At 36.7% G+C, this 19,302-nt stretch overlaps 1 protein-coding gene across 7 annotated transcripts in view; it reads right to left on the bottom strand.

The window, feature by feature from the left end:
- TMEM135 (transmembrane protein 135) overlaps positions 1–19,302 on the bottom strand; it is a 289,095-nt gene that overhangs the window by 252,300 nt on the left and 17,493 nt on the right. For 5 of the 7 annotated variants that reach the window (XM_051821449.2, XM_002708646.5, XM_051821457.2 and 2 more), the window contains 3 exons: positions 17,142–17,269; positions 13,719–13,811; positions 2,411–2,444 (listed from right to left, as the gene is read on the bottom strand). In XM_051821449.2, coding sequence (XP_051677409.1) covers positions 2,411–2,444; positions 13,719–13,811; positions 17,142–17,269 — 255 coding nt within the window. The remainder of the gene's footprint in view (positions 1–2,410; positions 2,445–13,718; positions 13,812–17,141; positions 17,270–19,302) is intronic. The other 2 variants (XM_008262983.4, XM_051821463.2) reach the window with 1 other exon arrangement.

Below are 19,302 nucleotides of genomic sequence, written 5' to 3'. Positions count from 1 at the left end.
TACATGAAATTTGTTTGCCTTATATAAATTTTTAAAAACTAAAAAAAAAGATAAAGACAAAAAGAAGTCTTTTAATAGTCTCTGCTCTCCCAATATTCTGAAATTTCCATTCCATTACAACTAAAAGATCTCCTGCTTTTCTGCAGTACATATTAACTTACCTAAGTGGCATACCCTCACTTTCTTAATCAGTTGTGTATAAAGCCTATGAAACTGTATATAAATCATAGGTCTTTCTGCACATGAATAGTTTTCTATGAAGAATGTCCTTTTCTGTCATTCGATTTTTCAAAGACGTCTATGACTCAAAAAGGATTAGAACCATTTCTTCACTGACCTAACACTCCCACACACAGTAGTTTTGTGCTTCCTTTATGCTTCCCACAGTACTCTACAAATCATCATTCAGTCCTCTTTACACAATATTATTTCTACTGTGACTACTTCACTAGACAATAAACCCCATGAAAGCAAGGACTATCTCTATTTTGCTTACCAGGATATAACACAGTAACTAGATACATGGTACTGAGCAAATATTAAATTGTGTATAGGTCAAACGAGCTGCTTAATATATTTCTGAAATACTCCCCCTTGTTACAGAGTTCAAGAATCTATTCTTGAGGGTCAGCACTGTGGTGCAGTGGCAAAGCTGCCAACCTCAGCAGCAGCATCTCATATGGGTACCAGTTCAAGTCCCAGCTGCTATACTTCTGATCCAGCTCCCTTATAATGTGCCTGGGAAAGCAGCAGAAGATAACCCAAGTCTTTGGGCCTCTGTACCCATGTGGGAGACCCAGAAGAAGCTCCTGGCTCCTGGCTTCAGATGGACCCAGCCACTGCCATTATGGCCATTTGGACAATGAACCAGCAGATGGAAAATCTGTCTGTCTCTGTCTCTCTCTCTCTCTCTCTCTCTCTCTCTGTTTCTCTCTCTCTCTAACTCTTTTGAAATAAATAAATCTTTTAAAAAGGGATCTATTCTTGGGTGCATAAATATTTTATCTTTTATTGGATGAACTATTTTAGTGCTGCCTAAACTCTATTAAACAACCTTAAAAGGTTTTAATGAAAATATGTTTTTAAAAATGAACTTTTTGGCTGGCGCCGCAGCTCAATAGGCTAATCCTCTGCCTGCGGCACTGGCACACAGGGTTCTAGTCCCAGTCGGGGCGCCAGATTCTGTCCCAGTTGCCCCTCTTCCAGCTCTCTGCTGTTGCACGGGAGTGCAGTGGAGGATGGCCCAAGTGCTTGGGCCCTGCACCCCATAGGAGACCAGGAGAAGCACCTGGCCCCTGCCTTCGGATCAGCGCGGTGCACCGGCAGCAGCGCGCCGGCCACGGTCGGCCACTGGAGGGTGAACCAATGGCAAAGGAAGACCTTTCTCTCTGTCTCTCTCTCACTGTCCACTCTGCCTGTCAAAAAATAAATAAATAAATAAATAAATAAATAAATAAATACTTTTTTGGGGCCGGCGCCGTGGCTCACTTCATTAATCCTCTGCCTGCGGTGCCTGCATCCCCTGTGGGCCCCAATTCTAGTCCCAGTTGGCGCTCTTCCAGTCCAGCTCTCTGCTGTGGACCAGGAAGGCAGTGGAGGATGGTCCAAGTGCTTGGGCTCCTGCACCCGCATGGGAGACCAGGAAGAAGCACCTGGCTTCTGGCTTCAGATCAGCAAAGCACTGGCCGTCATGGCCATTTGGGGAGTGAACAAACAGAAGGAAGACCTTTCTCTCTGTCTCTCTCTCACTGTCTATAACTCTGTCAAATAAATTTTTAAAAAAAATTTAAAAATGAACTTTTTAAATATTATATACATGACAGAATACTACTCCGTCATAAAAAAGAATGATATCCTGTCTTTTGCAGCAAAATGGATGCAACTGCAGACCACCACACTGGGTGAAATAAGCCAGACCTAAAGAAGACAAATATCACATATTTTCTCTGATTTGTGGTAGCTAATTTCATATAGAGCACAAAAAAAAAAACCTTATATGAAAAAAATGACATCTTGGGATGTGCTTATTGTTTATAGTCATTGTCTATATGCCTATTGAACAGTGGTATTTCTACTTTTAATTTGTTGACCTCTTTATTCAGTAACACATTAAGCCTATGAGTATTAAGAAAATTAAAAATACATCATTGCAAAAGTTAAAAAAACAAAAGATGGAGCAGGGAGGGAGGAAAATATCACTATTCTTAGAATCATATCTTTGAAATACTTGTAGTCTTTTCTGTTTATATGAATAAAATTTTTAATCATTAAAAAATTCTATTAAAAATAGAAGCTAAAAATATTCTCAAACACCAGTAACTTCCCTTTTTAAAGGAAATGTGATTTTTTAAGAAAGATTTTCATACTTTAGAAAAAACTCAAAGGTTAAAAAAAAAAAAGAATAACTTACCAAGTTGGCCATATAAATTGTTAGCAGTCCTCTCCTGCAAATAATTTTAAAAACAGAGATTAAACTTTGAATTTACTTAATAATCACCTCATAATTTCTTAGAAATCTATTAAAAGACTTATTATGGAGTTGATAAATATACCAGTACCTTAGAAAAGGATATAGAGTATGCTGAACTAAATTTTCAGTTGGATCTAAATAGATTCTGTAATTTATTCTGTTTAGTGGTCATTTACTATATTTTTAAAATTCACATTGTCTTAGGTTATCTGTTATTAGGAAAAGTCCTAAAATTTGTTACTAGTCTATGTTCATGCTTGAAAACTCTAAATTTAATATTAAAGAATCTTAACTAAATCATCTCATCAAAAAGTCAAGTCCAGAGCTATTCTAAATGAAAATGTATTCCTCCTGAAAAATAAGGTTTTCTATTTGTTTCATTCATAATGCAACTGTTTAGTTCACTAAATGTCATTAAGAATCACTTTGGTGCCGGCGCCGCGGCTCAGTAGGCTAATCCTCAGCCTTGCAGCGCCGGCACACCAGGTTCTAGTCCCAGTCAGGGCGCCGGATTCTGTCCCGGTTGCCCCTCTTCCAGGCCAGCTCTCTCCTGTGGCCAGGGAGTGCAGTGGAGGATGGCCCAAGTGCTTGGGCCCTGCACCCCATGGGAGACCAGGAGAAGCACCTGGCTCCTGCCTTCGGATCAGGGCGGTGCGCCGGCCGCAGCGCGCCAGCCGTGGCGGCCATTGGAGGGTGAACCAACAGCAAAAGGAAGACCTTTCTCTCTGTCTCTCTCTCACTGTCCACTCTGCCTGTCAAAAAATAAAAATAAATAAATAAATAAATAAATAAATAAAATAAATAAAAAAATTATTAAAAAAAAGAATCACTTTGGTTTTAATTTCAGTTTGAGTGAGAAATTAAGAACTAGAAGAACTTTCTAAGGACAAAACAAAACGTCTATAAATACCAAATTTTTTTTTTTTTTTGACAGGCAGAGTGGACAGTGAGAGAGAGAGAGACAGAGAGAAAGGTCTTCCTTTGCCGTTGGTTCACCCTCCAATGGCCGCCGCGGCTGGCGCGCTGCGGCCGGCGCACCGCGCTGATCCGATGGCAGGATCCAGGAGCCAGGTGCTTTTCCTGGTCTCCCATGTGGGTGCAGGGCCCAAGCACCTGGGCCATCCTCCACTGCACTCCCGGGCCACAGCAGAGAGCTGGCCTGGAAGAGGGGCAAACGGGACAGAATCCGGCGCCCCGACCGGGACTAGAACCCGGTGTGCCGGCGCCACTAGGCGGAGGATTAGCCTAGTGAGCCACGGCGCCGGCCTATAAATACCCAATTTACAAAAATAATGCATATATTTTACCAAACTTATCTTAAAATAATTCAGATAGACACTCAAAGATAAGAACTGTTTTCTGCCTTTTAGTAATTTATTGAGCTTATGCAGCATATGAGAAATAAATTTTGTACATATTGTTCTCTAGGAAAGACATCTTTAACATGTCTTAAGAGTTCAACACCAGAGTTCAAATAACAAACTTTAAATTCACAAAAATTTATTTTAGTTTCAGTTATGATCACTTTCAGTACGCATACTTCAGCATCATATTAATATCACTGTCATTTAAATATCATTCCAGGCCCTCATATTAATATTGTACAATGAGGCCAGAGCCACGGTTCACTTGGCTAATCCTCCGCCTGCAGCGCCGGCATCCCACGTTCTAGTCCTGGTCAGGGCACTGGGTACTAGTCCTGGTTGCTCCTCTTCCAGTCCAGCTCTCTGCTGTGGCCCAGGAAGGCAGTGGAGAATGGCCCAAGTCCTTGGGTCCCTGCACCCGCAAGGGAGACTGGGAGGAAGCACCTGGCTCCTGGCTTCGGATCGGCACAGTGCACCAGCTGTGGCAGCCATTAGGGGAATGAAACAAGGGAAGGAAGACCTTTCTCTCTGTCTCTCTCTGTCTATAACTCTCTCTGTCTCTCTCTCTCACTAACTCTGCCTGTCAAAAAAAATAAAATAAAAATTAAAAAAAAAAAACAAGGAAATCTTCTTGGTGTCATATTCATTCATATGTAGTCTTGACTGTTCATTATTGAAAACAGTTTAATAAGAATTTGAATACTCCCAAGGCCACATGGAGACAGTATGATTTAACCAAACAGATCTAAATAGAAGTAAGGAAATCAGGGTTCTAGTAAACTTTTAATTCATTGATAATTTTGTCATTTTGTTACTAAAATGAGGGGATAGGGCTGGTTCTCGACTTACCTTTTTTAGTAATAAACATTATTCAAAGAAAAAATTTATACTTATCATGAATATATAAAATATAGTACTGGACCTACTGTGACAGGAGAGGAGAAGGTCTAGGACCCACAATGCCACACGCTCAGCAATTTCTCTCCCTAGCAGGTCCTAATGCACTTGGTGGTAGAATAACAGAGTCCTACTGCTCCCCCAGAAAAGAACTTAAAAATCCCTAGTAAGATGATCTGTACAGACACTTTTACACTCTCTTTCCTGGGAGTTCAACATATGGATTGAAATTGTTCTTACCAATCTTGATAGTTCCTACCAAATTCTAAATCAAAGATGTTCTAAATTACTTATTTTATATAAGTTAAGAAAAATTAGAGGACCATTAGCATCTAAGAGTCCCAAATACACAGAAGAAAAAAGTAAAATGCATCTTAAATAGTACCCACTTTCACCAAACACTGTTTAAAAAAATTCTTAATTATAAATTCCAAAATAAAAGTACTTCTGTACTTTCAGTGGTAGTGCCTGATAATCATATTTCATTAGGAAGTTAAACTAAGGTCTAGTGCTATTTTGAAAAACATTTGATCCACTGACATAATTCTAGAAGACTCAACAGTAAAGTAGCTACAGTTTGTTTCATTGCTAGCTTTCACCTATCTGATAATAAAATTCTTTAACTATAAAGAATACCTTGTTTGCCTTAAATTTCCACAAACCTGTAATAGTAGTTAGCATTTAAGAGATGCTAAATCAATGAGTATGGAATTACTAGACATATAATCAGCAAGGTATTTCTAGAAACCCAGTCTAATCAAAAGATGCATATTAAAGGCATATGTTATAGACATTTAATCACTAAAACTAAGATATAAACCAATAGGAGGAAAGGACAATTAATGATACCAACTTATTGGCAAAAAAAGAAGTGATCAGATTATTTTACATGCACACCATATGCAATAAATATCATGAAATCAGATTTTGTCCTTTCATTGCCCTGTTAAGGCAGATAATATTATCCTTACTCTGTTCATGATCATGAGTCAGGTACGTTAAAATAAAAGTATAAAAAGACAAGTTGAAATTGGGAATCAGTTCATCTGACTCCAGCCTTCAGTTTTGTCCAATGCACGCTTCCACACTGAAAATCTTTATACTACTAAGTTACCTTTAAATGCTGTAAGTCACTAACTTGTTTAATATGGTATCTTAACAGGTTTCTGTGCTTTGAGGATGACTAAAACCTTGACATATTCCTTTTCTTAAGATTGATTGAGTTGAAAAGCACAGTGACAGAAGAGGAAGAGTGCCTCCATCTGCTGGCTCAGCCCCAAATGCCTGCAAGAGCCAGCCAGGACCCAGCCAGGTAGAAGCCAGGAGCCTAGAACTTCATCCTGGTCCCCACACAGGTGACTAGGACCCAAGTAGTTGGGGCATTTTTTGCTGCCCTCCCAGGTGCATTATCAGGAAGCGAGATTGGAAGTAGTGTAATTGGGACTTGACCCAGCCCTCTGATATGTGATGCCAGTGTTTCAAGCAATGGCTTAACCCACTGTGTCTCAAAGCCAGCACCTAACAGATTCTTATTGTGGAAAAAGTAAAGGAATTATTATTATTATTAGATTATACCATATTCTAGTCTCAGGTTTCAATTTATCCTTTCCAAAAACCTCCTTCCCAGCTTTTTCTGAATTCCAGCCCAGAGTCTCAAAAATTAGAGGACAATATATTTGAAGGGTACGATATGTTGGGTTATAGAGCCACATTATTTTTGGTAGGATTTCCTTGGAGCAATGTCTTCACCCTCTATTCCAATGGCAACTTTGTAGCTAATCAGATTAGTGATTTACTTTATTACTTCTCCAGTTATGTTAAGTATTACCAAAAAATGAAAAGTTAATTAAATGCCATTTTAGTACTTAACGCTGACTATATATATATATATATATATATATATATATATATATCTTAAATATGAAGAAAAACAACCACTCCCTTCCTAGTAAGTAAATCCTCTCTGGAAACAAAGTTACATATTAAAAGATTGCTACAACAGTGATGGGAAAGGTGCCAATTAGATCAGAGGGTGGCCTTAGCATAAAAAACAGAAGCCAGGGCCAAGAAGGACAATAAGTAACTTTTTAAACTTGACAGGAGATACTGATATACACATACTCCCATTCTACTGAGAATCTCTAGATCAGAACCCTGGTGAAGCTCAGAGAATAGGCAGTATTTCTTTAAACCATGGATAAATTTCTTTTAAGTGTCTTTTTTCCTGACAGGCAAAAAGATGTTCCTCTCAAATCTGCACACAAAATTTAAGTGGGGGTGCATATCTGGGGGTATTATCTTAAAAAGTATTAAGAAATGTGGCTATAGGCACTTTGTAAACAGAGTATAATCATTTCTATTTCATAACTAATATAATACAACATAATAACCTGAAATAAAAATGAAATTTTGATATTTTAATGAATGTTCATGTTTGAGCACACTGCAGTTTTTAACCAATCTAAACTAACACTAAATATCAAAGCAAATTCCATAGCAATTCTACAAAGCAAAATCCATCTGAACTTTCTGAACCACAAAACACTTCCTAGATAAAGAAAGAGTAGACTAGTTCTTAACAGCCCTCCTAGGGATAAACTAGATGTTACCAATGCTTCCTGCTGAGTTACTATGTTCACAATGCTTTGTGGCACAAATTTTTTAAGCAACCCTGGAAACAACTTCAAAGCTTTCTCAGGACCCTACAATGATGCGATTAAGATTTAAGTAAGCTTCCCTCTTACTAGGTGTCAGGAACTAGCTGGCAAAGCCTGCTTAATTCTAGAAAAGAAGGAAGAGAGGGAGGGATACAGAGAAAGATGGATTAGAGAGAGGGAAAAAAAGAGAGGGTAGGGAATTAAACCAATACAGATGAAGATATTATTAAGTGATACAGACAGGTCTCTATCTATATGTATGCCTGACATACTCAGATGGATAGATACCATGTTGTACTGAAAAGCTGATTATACAAAAAATTTATAGTCTCTGAGCAAAGATTCCACTATTAAACAAAGTTGTAAAAGTTTAAAAAACACGACTACCACTATCCATTATTCCATTCCTATATTACTGATATTTGTAGAAAATAGACTGAACATTTCAGTTGATAACTAGTTCTTTTAATGTTGCTGTTTCCCAGCTTTCAACCTCAGACCTCTTCTTAATGTTGGGTTTTCACACTCATACCCTGATAACTTCAGAATGACTTAAAAGAAGGAAACTTCCAAGATGTTTTTCTGACTATCATTTTTCCCCTGAATCTATATTCACATTTCCAGTTGCCCACTGGCTTTCTTTACCAACATATCATTGATTTTTCTCTATGAATTGAAGGCATAATTATAATGTCTTTTTCCTTATAAGACACAAAGAACAATACTAAAATGCTTTATTTTTGGCACCTTATATAAAAATTTTAAAATTTAACTTCAGCCTTTGTAAATTACTTATAATCTATTAAGAGATCTTTGATGTTTAACAAAATCTTAATACAAATTTGTGGTAGGCAAAGTATAGTTCTTTAGAGGAAATTGGGCCTGTAAGTTAACTTGGACATAATTGCAAATAAGCACAGACCACATTAACTTAAACAAAACATACTCTAAGACAACATGTAAAGAGATTGAGAAAAAAGTTTTGCTTTTCCCTATTTTAATGTTTAACTCTAAAAAATACAAAATCTGGTTTTCAAAATCTCACTAGACTTTGAATAATAAAAAAAAAAAGCTAAAAAGGTTTAAATTAGACTCAACCAGGACTTGTGGGTGATATGCCTACAAACATACAATTCCCAATTGAAAGGGCTATTTCTCAGTACTGTTAACTGCATCACCCAATGGAAAGTTAGAAACAACATCCATCAGGGTCAGCACTGTGGCACAGCAAGCAAAGCTGCTGCCTGTGAGGCTGGCATCCAAATGAGAACCAGTTCGAATCCCAGCTGCCACTCTTCCCATCCAGCTCCCTGCTTATGTGCTTGGGAAAGCAAAAGCAGATGACATAAGTCCTTGGGCTCCTGCCACCCATGCGGGAGACACAGAAGCTCTTGGTTCCTGGCCTTGGCCTGGCCCAGCCCTGGCTGTTGTGACCATCTGGGGAATGAACCAGCAGATGAAAGATCTTTCTCTCTCTTCTCCCTCTCTCTCACTCTCTAACTCTGTCTTTCAAATAAATAAATAAAACCCTTAAAACAAACATAAAACTACCAGAGTTCATTTATGTAACAATCATGAAGTAAAATCAATTTTTGTTCTACAATCATGGTAACAGTTATAAAGAAGTTAAACAAATCTAAACTTAAAAATTTTTCTTCAAAACAATAAAAATACTTCAATTAATATTTAGAACAGGTTATAATCTATAACACCTACAAATGTTTTGTGAACAACCCATTTCTAAAAATGAAAAACTAATGCAAAAACTCACGGGGAATAAAAAAAAAAGAAAGCTAGGGTGATTACTGACGCCATAAACAAGAGTGTCAATTGTTAAGTCAACAACAGGAGTCACTGTGCACTTACTCCCCATGTAGGATCTCTGTCCTTAATGTGTGGTACAATGTGAATTAATGCTATAACTACTACTCAAACAGTACTTTACACTTTGTGTTTCTGTGTGTGTGCAAACTGTTGAAATCTTTACTTAATATATTCTAAATTGATCTTCTGCATATAAAGATAATTGAAAATGAATCTTTATGCGAATGGAATGGGAGAGGGAGCGGGAGATGGGAGGGTTGCAGGTGGGAGGGAGGCTATGGGGGGGGAAAGCCACTATAATCCAAAAGCTGTACTTTGGAAATTTATATTTATTAAATAAAAGTTTAAAAAAAGCTTAAAAAACGTCATCTACCAAAAGGGAAAATAAAGCAGAAAATAAACCAGCAACCCAAATGCACATTATCACCTCACTTCTAGGAACCGTTTCTTCATGACCTAAGCAGTTACTGCTTTTAGCATCAATTTATGCTTTTACTTTGTTTACTTGAATTAATATTAGTGTTCAAAGAAATAGAGGGAAAAGAAAAACAGATCCTAAGGTAAGCAGTTTCTCATTCTGCAACGTAGTAACATATTAACACTAAGAAGTTGTAAAGGATAAAGATGCATAATATAGTCCACAGAGCAAACAGTAAAAATAAAAAAAATATTATAATTCAAATTTAAACAATGGAAAAGAAGGAAATGGAACAGAAAAATGAAAAACAGAAAACAAGCCCAACTCACCCATTAATTAAATGTCAGAAAATGAACTAAATAAACTAAGTAAAGGGCAAAACTAGGGGCCAGCATCCTGGCACAGCTTGGCACTGTGGCATAACTTGTAAAGCCCTCTTGCCTGGATGCCAGCATCCTATATGGATGCCAGTTCACGTCCCAGAGGCTCCTCTTCCAATCCAGTTCCCTGCTAATGGCCTGGGAAAAGGAACAGAAGATGGTCTAAGTACTTGGGTTCCTCTCACCCATGTGGAAGACCCGAATGATGCTCTTGCTTCCTGGCTTCATCCTGGCCCATCCCTGACCATTGCAGCTATTTGGGGAATAAACCAATGGATGGAAGATCTCTCTATATATATAACTCTGCCTTTGGAATAAATGATAAAAAAATCTTTTTTTTAAAAAAGGAAAGTGCATGATGAAGCAATGGCAAATAATAAATATGTATAACAATAAAAGTACCACAGAAATTAATAAAGAGAAAAATACACAATTCAAAACCACAGTTGGGGATCTTAATATCCTCCTCTCAGCAAATGATAAACTAGACCAAAAAAATTAGTAAAGATATAGTTCAGTAATTCTCAACAAAGAGTGGTTTGTCCCATAGGGACATTTAATAGTGTGTTGAGACATTTTGGGTTGTTCTGATGTGGCAAGGAGAGGAAGGAGTGCTAATGTCATGAATGAATACATGCAGAAGACAGCCTTCCTCACAGGGAATTATCTGGCCTAAAATATTTTGGCAGTGCCAATGCTGAGAAACCCAGAGGCAGATAAGTAACATTATCATCAACCTTGACCTTATTGATACTTAAAAAAGCACTACAGGCTAAGGAAGACAAAAGGCAGATGACAAAACATGATATCCATTCATTATAAATTCTCATCTAATTGGAAATAAATGTGAACTTTCTAAACTTGATAAAGCCATCAAAAAAAAAAAAATACCCCCCAGCAAACATACTTAATGATGAAAGATTGAACACCATACCCCTGAAATCAGGGACAAATGCTTACAACTGTTAAAAGGCATTTGGGGGATGAATCAGCACCATAAGTCAAAAAAATGGAAAAGAAAAGGACACACAGTTTAGAAAAGAAGAAATGAAACTATCCCCATTTGCAGACAACATAATTTCCTATATTAAAAAAAAAAAGAAAAACTCAAGGAATATACCAAAAACTAGAACTAATCAGTGAGTTCAGCAAGGCCATAGGAGTCAAGATAAACATACAAAAATCAATTGCATTTATATAGTGTAGCAATAAATGTGGAAAATGAGATTAAACATGTAATACCCACCTTTACTCATAGCATATATAAAAATTAACTCAAAACGGATGGAAGACTGAAAGGTAAGAGCTAAGACCATAAAAATGAGAGAGAAATAAAGATACAGAAGTGAATCTATGTGTTGGTCATATTTCTCAAACATAATACCAAAAATACAATCAACATAAGAGTAAACCGATAAACTTGACTTCATCAAAATTAAAAACTTGTGCTTCAAAGGATATATAATCAAGAACACACTGAAACAAACACACTGAACAGGAGACAATAGCTGCAGATTGTAGCAAGGGACTAATATCCAGAACTTTTAAAGAACATTTACAATTCAGTGGTTAAAAGATAAATAACTCTGGGGAAAGTAGTTGGCCTCCCAGTTGAGACACCACGTGGCATGCTCACACCCTACACTGGAGTGCCTGACTTTGAGTCCCTGTTCTGTTCCTGATTCTAATGTCCTGCTGAGGCACTCCCCAGGAGGCAGCAGATGATGGCTCATGTGGACGGGTCCCTGCTACCCCCTTAGAAGACCTGGACTAGGTTCCTGGCTCCTAGGTTTGGCCTGGTAGAACCTCAACTATTGTAGACATTTGGGGAATGATTCAATAGATGGGAGCTTGCTCTCTCTCTCTTTCTGTCTCTCCATCTCTCTCTTTCTCTCCCACCTCTTAAATAAATGAATGTTTTTCAAAAAGATAAACAACCAAACTAAAAAGCTGAGCAAAGGATCTGAATGAACAGAGATTCCTCCAAAGAAAATATGAGAATGGCCAAAAATGACATGCAAATATACCCAATATCATTCATTCATTCATTAGTCATCCAGTGAATGTACCAGATTCTGTTCTAAGTATTTTTACATTATACTAATTCAGTTATTTCTCTGAACCACTCTAAAAATAGATTATCATTATGTTCATTTTTCAGGTGAGGAGTAAGCTGTAGCAGTCACACAGCAAGTGACTGAGCCAGATTCCTCAGCTAGACAGTACAGCACCAAAATCCACACTTTAATGACCATGCTGTACTATCCTCTGGCATACAGTAAGCTATGTTTCTACCATTACTGACTTGATTTTGTTGAGGTTATTACCTCCACCACTTCTTTGAGTTCAGTAATTCCAAAAATCCAAAGTATCATGATAAAATGAAACACAGAAACAGAAAAATTTAGGTGCTATTAATTAAGAGTTGCTTCAGGTGATTTGGCTGGTAAGACCTACTGATATTCTTACAAGGAAGTCATCAACTAGAATAAGCATTTTCATAAACTGTAAGTTTTTAATATATTATCCCAATTGATTCTTTGGAACAAAAGTAGATAAATTTCTCAGAAAGAAAAAAATGATAATTATTGGGAGTGGGCCTTTAGCCAAGCAGGTAAGACATCTGTGACCTACATCAGAATATCGGGGTTCAGTATCAGTTCAGTTCCTGACTCCAGCTTTCTGCCAATGCAGACTCTGCGAGGCAGTAGTGATAACTCAATAATTGGGTTCATGCCACCAATGTGGGGGATTTGGATTTGGATTGGGTTTCTAGCTCCCAGCATTTGGAGAATTTGGCAAGTGACCCAGCAGATGGGAGCATACTCTTTTCTCACTGTGTCTCAAATAAACAAAATAAAAAATATTTTTAAATAATTATTATTTATGAGATAGCAAAAGCTTCTACTTTACCTGATAGTTGACATAAATTTGCAACATTTTATGCAAATCTTATTAGTTCACAAGGAAAATTTTGGCTTGATAACAATCAAAAAAAATTTTAGTGATAAGATGAATTAATAATTTATTTAAAAGAGGTAACTCAAGAAGCCTGAAGCGAAGTACAGATCTAGATGATAATAGAAAACTATTGTTAATTTAATTAGATGTTAAACAGCATAGTGGCTATGGAAAAGATCTTTCATTAGAATTTGCATATGCCAGGGCAGTTTGCTGGAACAATTAAAGGCAACAGTTGGGATGCTCATTCCCCATGAGAGAGAGGCTGGGTTCAACTCCCAGACCTGCTTTGGTTTCCAATGTCCTGCTAATAAGCACCCTGGAAGGCAGCAGGAGATGTCTCAAGTATTTAGCTCCCTTCCACAGGCATTGGAGTCCTGGATAGAATTCCTAGATGCCGGGCATCTGGAGAGTGAACCAGATGTTGGGAAGTCTTTGTCAGTCTGTTCCGTCTTTCTGCCTCTCAAATAAATAGTTTTTTAAAATATAATTTGCCTTTTTCATCTCATAGCACTCTACAATTTTAGTATACAAATGAGTAGTATTGCTCTATAAAGTTAATTTGTATATTTTATAGACATAATAAATATAAATATTAATATAAAATTAATTTTCACTCAAATATTTGAAGAACTGAAAAAATATATCTTGAAATACTTCTTCTCATAAGTCATAAGTGAAACAAAAATCTCTAGCTGGAGTAGGGGATAGATAACCAGTTCTATTAAATAATATGTAAAATTTTACCTGCTTTTTCTTTCGATTAGAATGGCCATATAAGATGCTGGCAAAGCGGCACCAAAGCCAGGAGTCCATGAGTAGAATTTTCCAAGTATCTTCCTGAAATTCAAATTTGATTTTTTGTATGAAATTCCCAGTTGTTCATTTCCATTATTATGAACAGAAGTTTCTCTTCTCAGTCTACCCCCAAATCAAATGTCCCATAGCACCTCAAATTCAACATGTCCAAAACCAAACTCATCTTTCTCTCTCCTACCCCCAGAAATTTGTTCTCCTTCTTCTATTTTCCTTGATGCATTAACTATCCACTTATGCTTGACAGAATCATCCCCAACTTTGGTTCTCTTACCCTATACATTAAATCTGAGAGATAAATTCTGCAAATTACCTCTCAAATTCCTCTCCAACCCACTGCTTCTGCCTTTGTTGGGTCCCTCACCATCTCTTGTTCAGGCTCCTACAACAGCAAACAAGGGAAATCTCTCCTTCTAATAGTTCAGTCATTCATATTCAATCATGCATTCTCTGGATTCAAACCAGCTAGTTAGTCAAGCCTTCTGTGTTCTTGAGCTTCCTTATTTACCAAATGGGGATAATAATATTACATACAGCTGTCATGAAGGCTGCATGCAAGTACACTGTAAGGACTCAGGAAGTAGTAGCTGTGATTACAATTCTCACTACTTTCATTTTTTGAACATGATATTCAACAAATGCCTTTCTATATTTGCTCCTACAGCCCTTGACAACTCTTCTTAAAGCATTTACTAAAGTATTTTAGTCTTTTTTTTTAATTTTAAACATATATAATTTTTTATTCACTAGAATATGCTCCTTGAAAGTAGAAACTTCACAGTACATAACATATTATAAATGACCATTAGCTGCTTGGATTTTTAAAGAATAAAAGGAAAACTGGAGATGTTAGGAAGATATTTTTTCCTTTAAAAATGTTTCAAAAAAAGCAGAAGCAGCAAATAAAAATTATAAGAAATTATCTGAACAAAGTTGGTCAGTTACTAAATCATGCATTAAAGGCGGTGGGTAGGTGGGTAGGTAAGTCAATAGGCAGACAGACAGACAGACATAAAGAATCACAATTAGGGGAAGGTATTGTGGCACCATGAGCTAAGCCACTGTTCGGGACACCTGCATTCCGTATTGGATTTCTGGTTCAAGTTCCAGCTACTTGACTTCCAATCCAGCTTCCTGTTAATAGATCCTAGGAGGCAACAGATGATGGCTAAAGTCTTGGGTCCTTGCCACCCACATGAAAGACCCAAACAGTGTTCTGGGCTCCTTACTTCAGCCTGGCCTAGTCCTATCTGTTTGGCGCTCACTTCTCTTTCCCTCTCTTCTCTTTCCCTCTCTTTCTATCTCCCTGTCCTCCTCTGCCTTAAAGGTAGGTGAAAATTAAAAAAAAAAAAATTTTTTTTTAATTTTTAAAGAAATCACAAATGAAATCATCTTTTTAATTGAAGTTCAGATTTTAAAAGATTAGAAAAGCTATTGATGACACATCACTTAGGTATTTCTGATATAGGTATCAGAAACCTTCCTGATAAGAACAGACATAGTTTTCCCTCCAGTACAAAATCCACAAAGATGGGGCAGGCATTTGGTGCAATGGCTGGGTCACCACTTGGGATGCCCACATGCCATATCAGAGTGCCAAGTTCTAGCTTCTCCACTTCCTATCCAGCTTCCTGCCAATGTGAAAATGGGGATGGCTCAAAATACTTGTGTCTCTGCCACCCACATGGGAAACCAAGATGGAGTTTCAGGCTCTGTAGCCTTGGCCTGATCCAGTCCTGGCTGTTGCATACATTTGGGGAGTGAACCAGCAAACGGAAGATCTCCGTCTCTGTCTTTCTTTAAAAAAAAAAAAAAAAAAGATTTATTTATTTATTTATTTATTTCAGAGGTAGAGTTACAGACAGTGAGAGGGAGAGACAGCGAGAAAGGTCTTCCTTCCGCTGGTTAACTTCCCAGATGGCCGAAACGGCCAGAGCTGTGCCGTTTCGAAGCCAGGAGCCAGGTGCCTCTTCCTGGTCTCCCATGAGGGTGCAGGGACCCAAACACTTGGGCCATCTTCTACTGCTTTCCCAGGCCATAGCAGAGAGCTGGATTGGAAGAGGGGCAGCCAGGACTAGAATCGGTGCCCATATGGAATGAGTTGCCAGCACCACAGGCATAGGATTAACCTACTGTACCACGGTGCTGGCCCCCTCTCTGCCTTTCAAATAAAATGAAAAAATAAATTGTTTTTAATTAAGAAGTATCCACAGAGAACTTAACAAATTACTGAACATGCTCACTAAAGGAAAATGGACTTGAGGAATCAGTTATAGGAAGAACACTGAAACACCTTTAATTATACCCCCTTTCTGCTTCTATAACTTAACCAAACAGGTTCATAAGTATACAATGAAATATATTACAATAGTAACTTACTACATTTATTGTAATTAATTAAAATCTAATTATTTGTAATCTAATTTTCAGATTTTTAACAAGTCTTAGAAACTTTCTAGATACCACACAATGAAATTTCCTTATATAGATTTTCAATCCAATTTAAAAGTATGGTTTCTCAATAGCAAGAAAATCTTATCAATTATTTTCTGCATAATCTAATCTTATAAATATAAATGCTCTAGGGAGAAAATCTATAAAAGACACTTTCAAACTATATCTTTAACTGTATGTAAAATATATCTATAGAACTACTTGAGCAACCCTCATATAAGGATAATGTGAAGACAATATTTTAACTTGACAGATATAAAAAATATTAGCTTGAATTTTTCAACAATCAGTGGGAAAAAACACAAAAAAGAAAAAGATAAAAAGAAGTAGATATCTCATAAATAAATTAGGAGTGTCACAGCACTCAAAATATTAAATCTAGCCTGTATCTAAAATATATAAAACATGTAGCACATGTAATATATATAAGACTCAATTAGGACCAAAAATTCTACCAGTAGCATACACAAGAAATAAACTTACTGTTTTGTACATAATATATTCATTTCATAGTCCTTTTTGAAGTCTGTTCCTTTCATATTACCCTGACCTATGTTATGTATAGCTGTTTTAAATTCCTGACCTGTGAAATTTAGAATCTAAGAAATCCCACTCAACAACTTGGTAAATATAGCAAGCAAGCTTCATAAAATGTGTGACATATTAAGGCATTTTTGCAACATAATGACACCAATAATTGGAAATTTCTATTACAACTTGGGCCATGAGGCCCACAGCTTCTGATTTTACAAATATTCCTTTAAGATAAACATTTTACATATTAAAGAAAAAAAAAAACAAGAAATATGAAATAGACCTACACACCATTTATGTAAACATCTGTTTCCATTTCAACAAAGGAATTTGTATTAACATCTAGTCATGACTATGAATACCAACCTTAAAGTGCAAAAGAAAGCAATATACAAGGCCCCATTAGCAGTCAGAAATGAAGCAGATTGTAGGATCTCAGGAAGTAGTTTATGTAAATAATAGTCTAATTTTCGTTTTCGAAGAATTGCTGCAATCTGAAAAACAGAAAGGCTTTTTGTTTAATCCAACCAACTTTTTCAACTTAAATTAGCTCTTATATGGAAGTTATTGAATGAAAGTATGTATTTTTAAAAGTAAAGTAAGGACCAGCACTGCAGTGTAGTAGGTTGAGCATCTGCCCACAGCACCAGCATCCTATATGGGCTCCAGTTCAAGTCCTGGTTGCTCAACCTCCAAACCAGCACTCTGCTATGGCTTGGGAAAGCACTAGCAGATGACTCAAGTGCTTGGGCCCCTGAACCACCATGGGAAACGTGAAGGAAGTTCCTGGTTCCCAGCTTTGGATCAGTCCAGCTCTGGCAGTTGTGGCCATTTGAGGAGTGAACCAGCAGATGAAAGACCTCTCTTTCTCTCCCTCTCTGTGTCTGTAACTCTGCCTCTCAAGTAAATAATATAAATCTTTAAAAAAAATTAAAAATTCTAGCATTTTACTGGCCTATTTACAGCTGCCAAGATCAAAAAGAACACAACTGAAATTATTGGAGGTAAAATATACACCAAGAAATTACAATGTGGGTCATGTGATGAGTAACTTCCATATATTAGCATAAATATTTGTAATACCTTTAAAAGTTTGAAATAGGAAAATTTAATTACTTGCAAACAGAAAAATAAATTGTAATTCAAATAAAAATTTGATGTTATAACCAAACTATGCCACAGATGTTATCAAGCTATTATTAGAGAACCTCGGTGATAGAAACTAGAAAAATGCAGTCAGTTATTCAGACATGATTACTATAAAGTAAAAATATGCTAGGAATACAAAAAGTAAAAAATAAAATTAATGATTTCTAGCCTCCTGAAGTCCATGAAAAAAGATCTGAAAAACTGTTATTAAGAATCTAGTAATAAGGTGGGTATTTAGCTTCCTATTTAAGAAGCCTGTTAGATGCCCATGTCCCACATCAAAACAGGGTTCATTGCCCAATACCAGCTCCTGACTCCAGCTTACTGCCAATGAAGATCCAGGGAGGCAACAGTGATGGCTCAACTAATTGGGTTCCTACCAACCATGTAAGAAACCAAACTGAGTTAATTGCCCTGCTGATCCAGTAGTGACCCAGAAGATAGAGTATCAATCACACCCATTCACTGTCTCTCCCTGCCTCTCAAATAAATAAAAATTTTGAAGGAAAAAGAAAAACTAGTAACAATGCATATAGTAGCTATGGATTACTAGAAAAAGAAACAGATTCCTATAATCCTATATGTAGAAGTTTATCAGAGAAATCTTTTACAAAAATACATTAACAATATTATATTTATAGTCCTCATGACTTAGATTTTTAAGTTAGCTTTAAACATGGGGTGGAGCATGGTGAGAGGGGTTAACTTTGAATTTAAAAGGGAAATATCTATATTAAAACAAAAAAAAATGCCTGACATAATTTAGTAATGATACATAAAAATCAGGACATGATATCTGGGGTGGGTGCTATGGCACAGCCAGTTAAGTCACTGCTTAAAATACCTACATCCCTTTCAAATAAATTAATCTTTACCAAAAAAAAAAAAAGATACCTAACTATTTAGTGAGCACACTATTAATATTATGGGAAATAAAACAATATAAATCATAATAGGCTCAAGATATGGATACAGATATTGAACAATGATTAAGTGTCAGTAATATAATAATACACAAAGCAATAGAAGTTGAGCAGTAGTAGGCAGCAGTTTCATCACTGAGAAGGTAATTTGGAAGAACAGTGGCCTCCTCACAGGTCATGAGAAGGAACACTTTATCATCATGATGAAACAGTATATCAAAAGAACAAAGGTTAGAACAATATAATAGGGAAAGAGGAAAGGGGGTGTAAATTTCTCCATTCACTTGTCATCGTTCTGCAGATAATACTTAATAAGGTCAGTAATCAACAAGCCTCATGTCCTCTACTCACTTCTTCTTAACTACCCCTTGAAGCCTCTGACACTGACCATCTTCTATTTTACTTCAACAACCATATGCAGGGAAAATAATGAAGAACAAGACCTAATTCTTCCC

Source organism: Oryctolagus cuniculus, chromosome 1 (genome assembly GCF_964237555.1).
Source record: "Oryctolagus cuniculus chromosome 1, mOryCun1.1, whole genome shotgun sequence".
Classification (NCBI taxonomy): domain Eukaryota; kingdom Metazoa; phylum Chordata; class Mammalia; order Lagomorpha; family Leporidae; genus Oryctolagus; species Oryctolagus cuniculus.
This window is presented reverse-complemented; position numbering and strand designations above follow the sequence as displayed.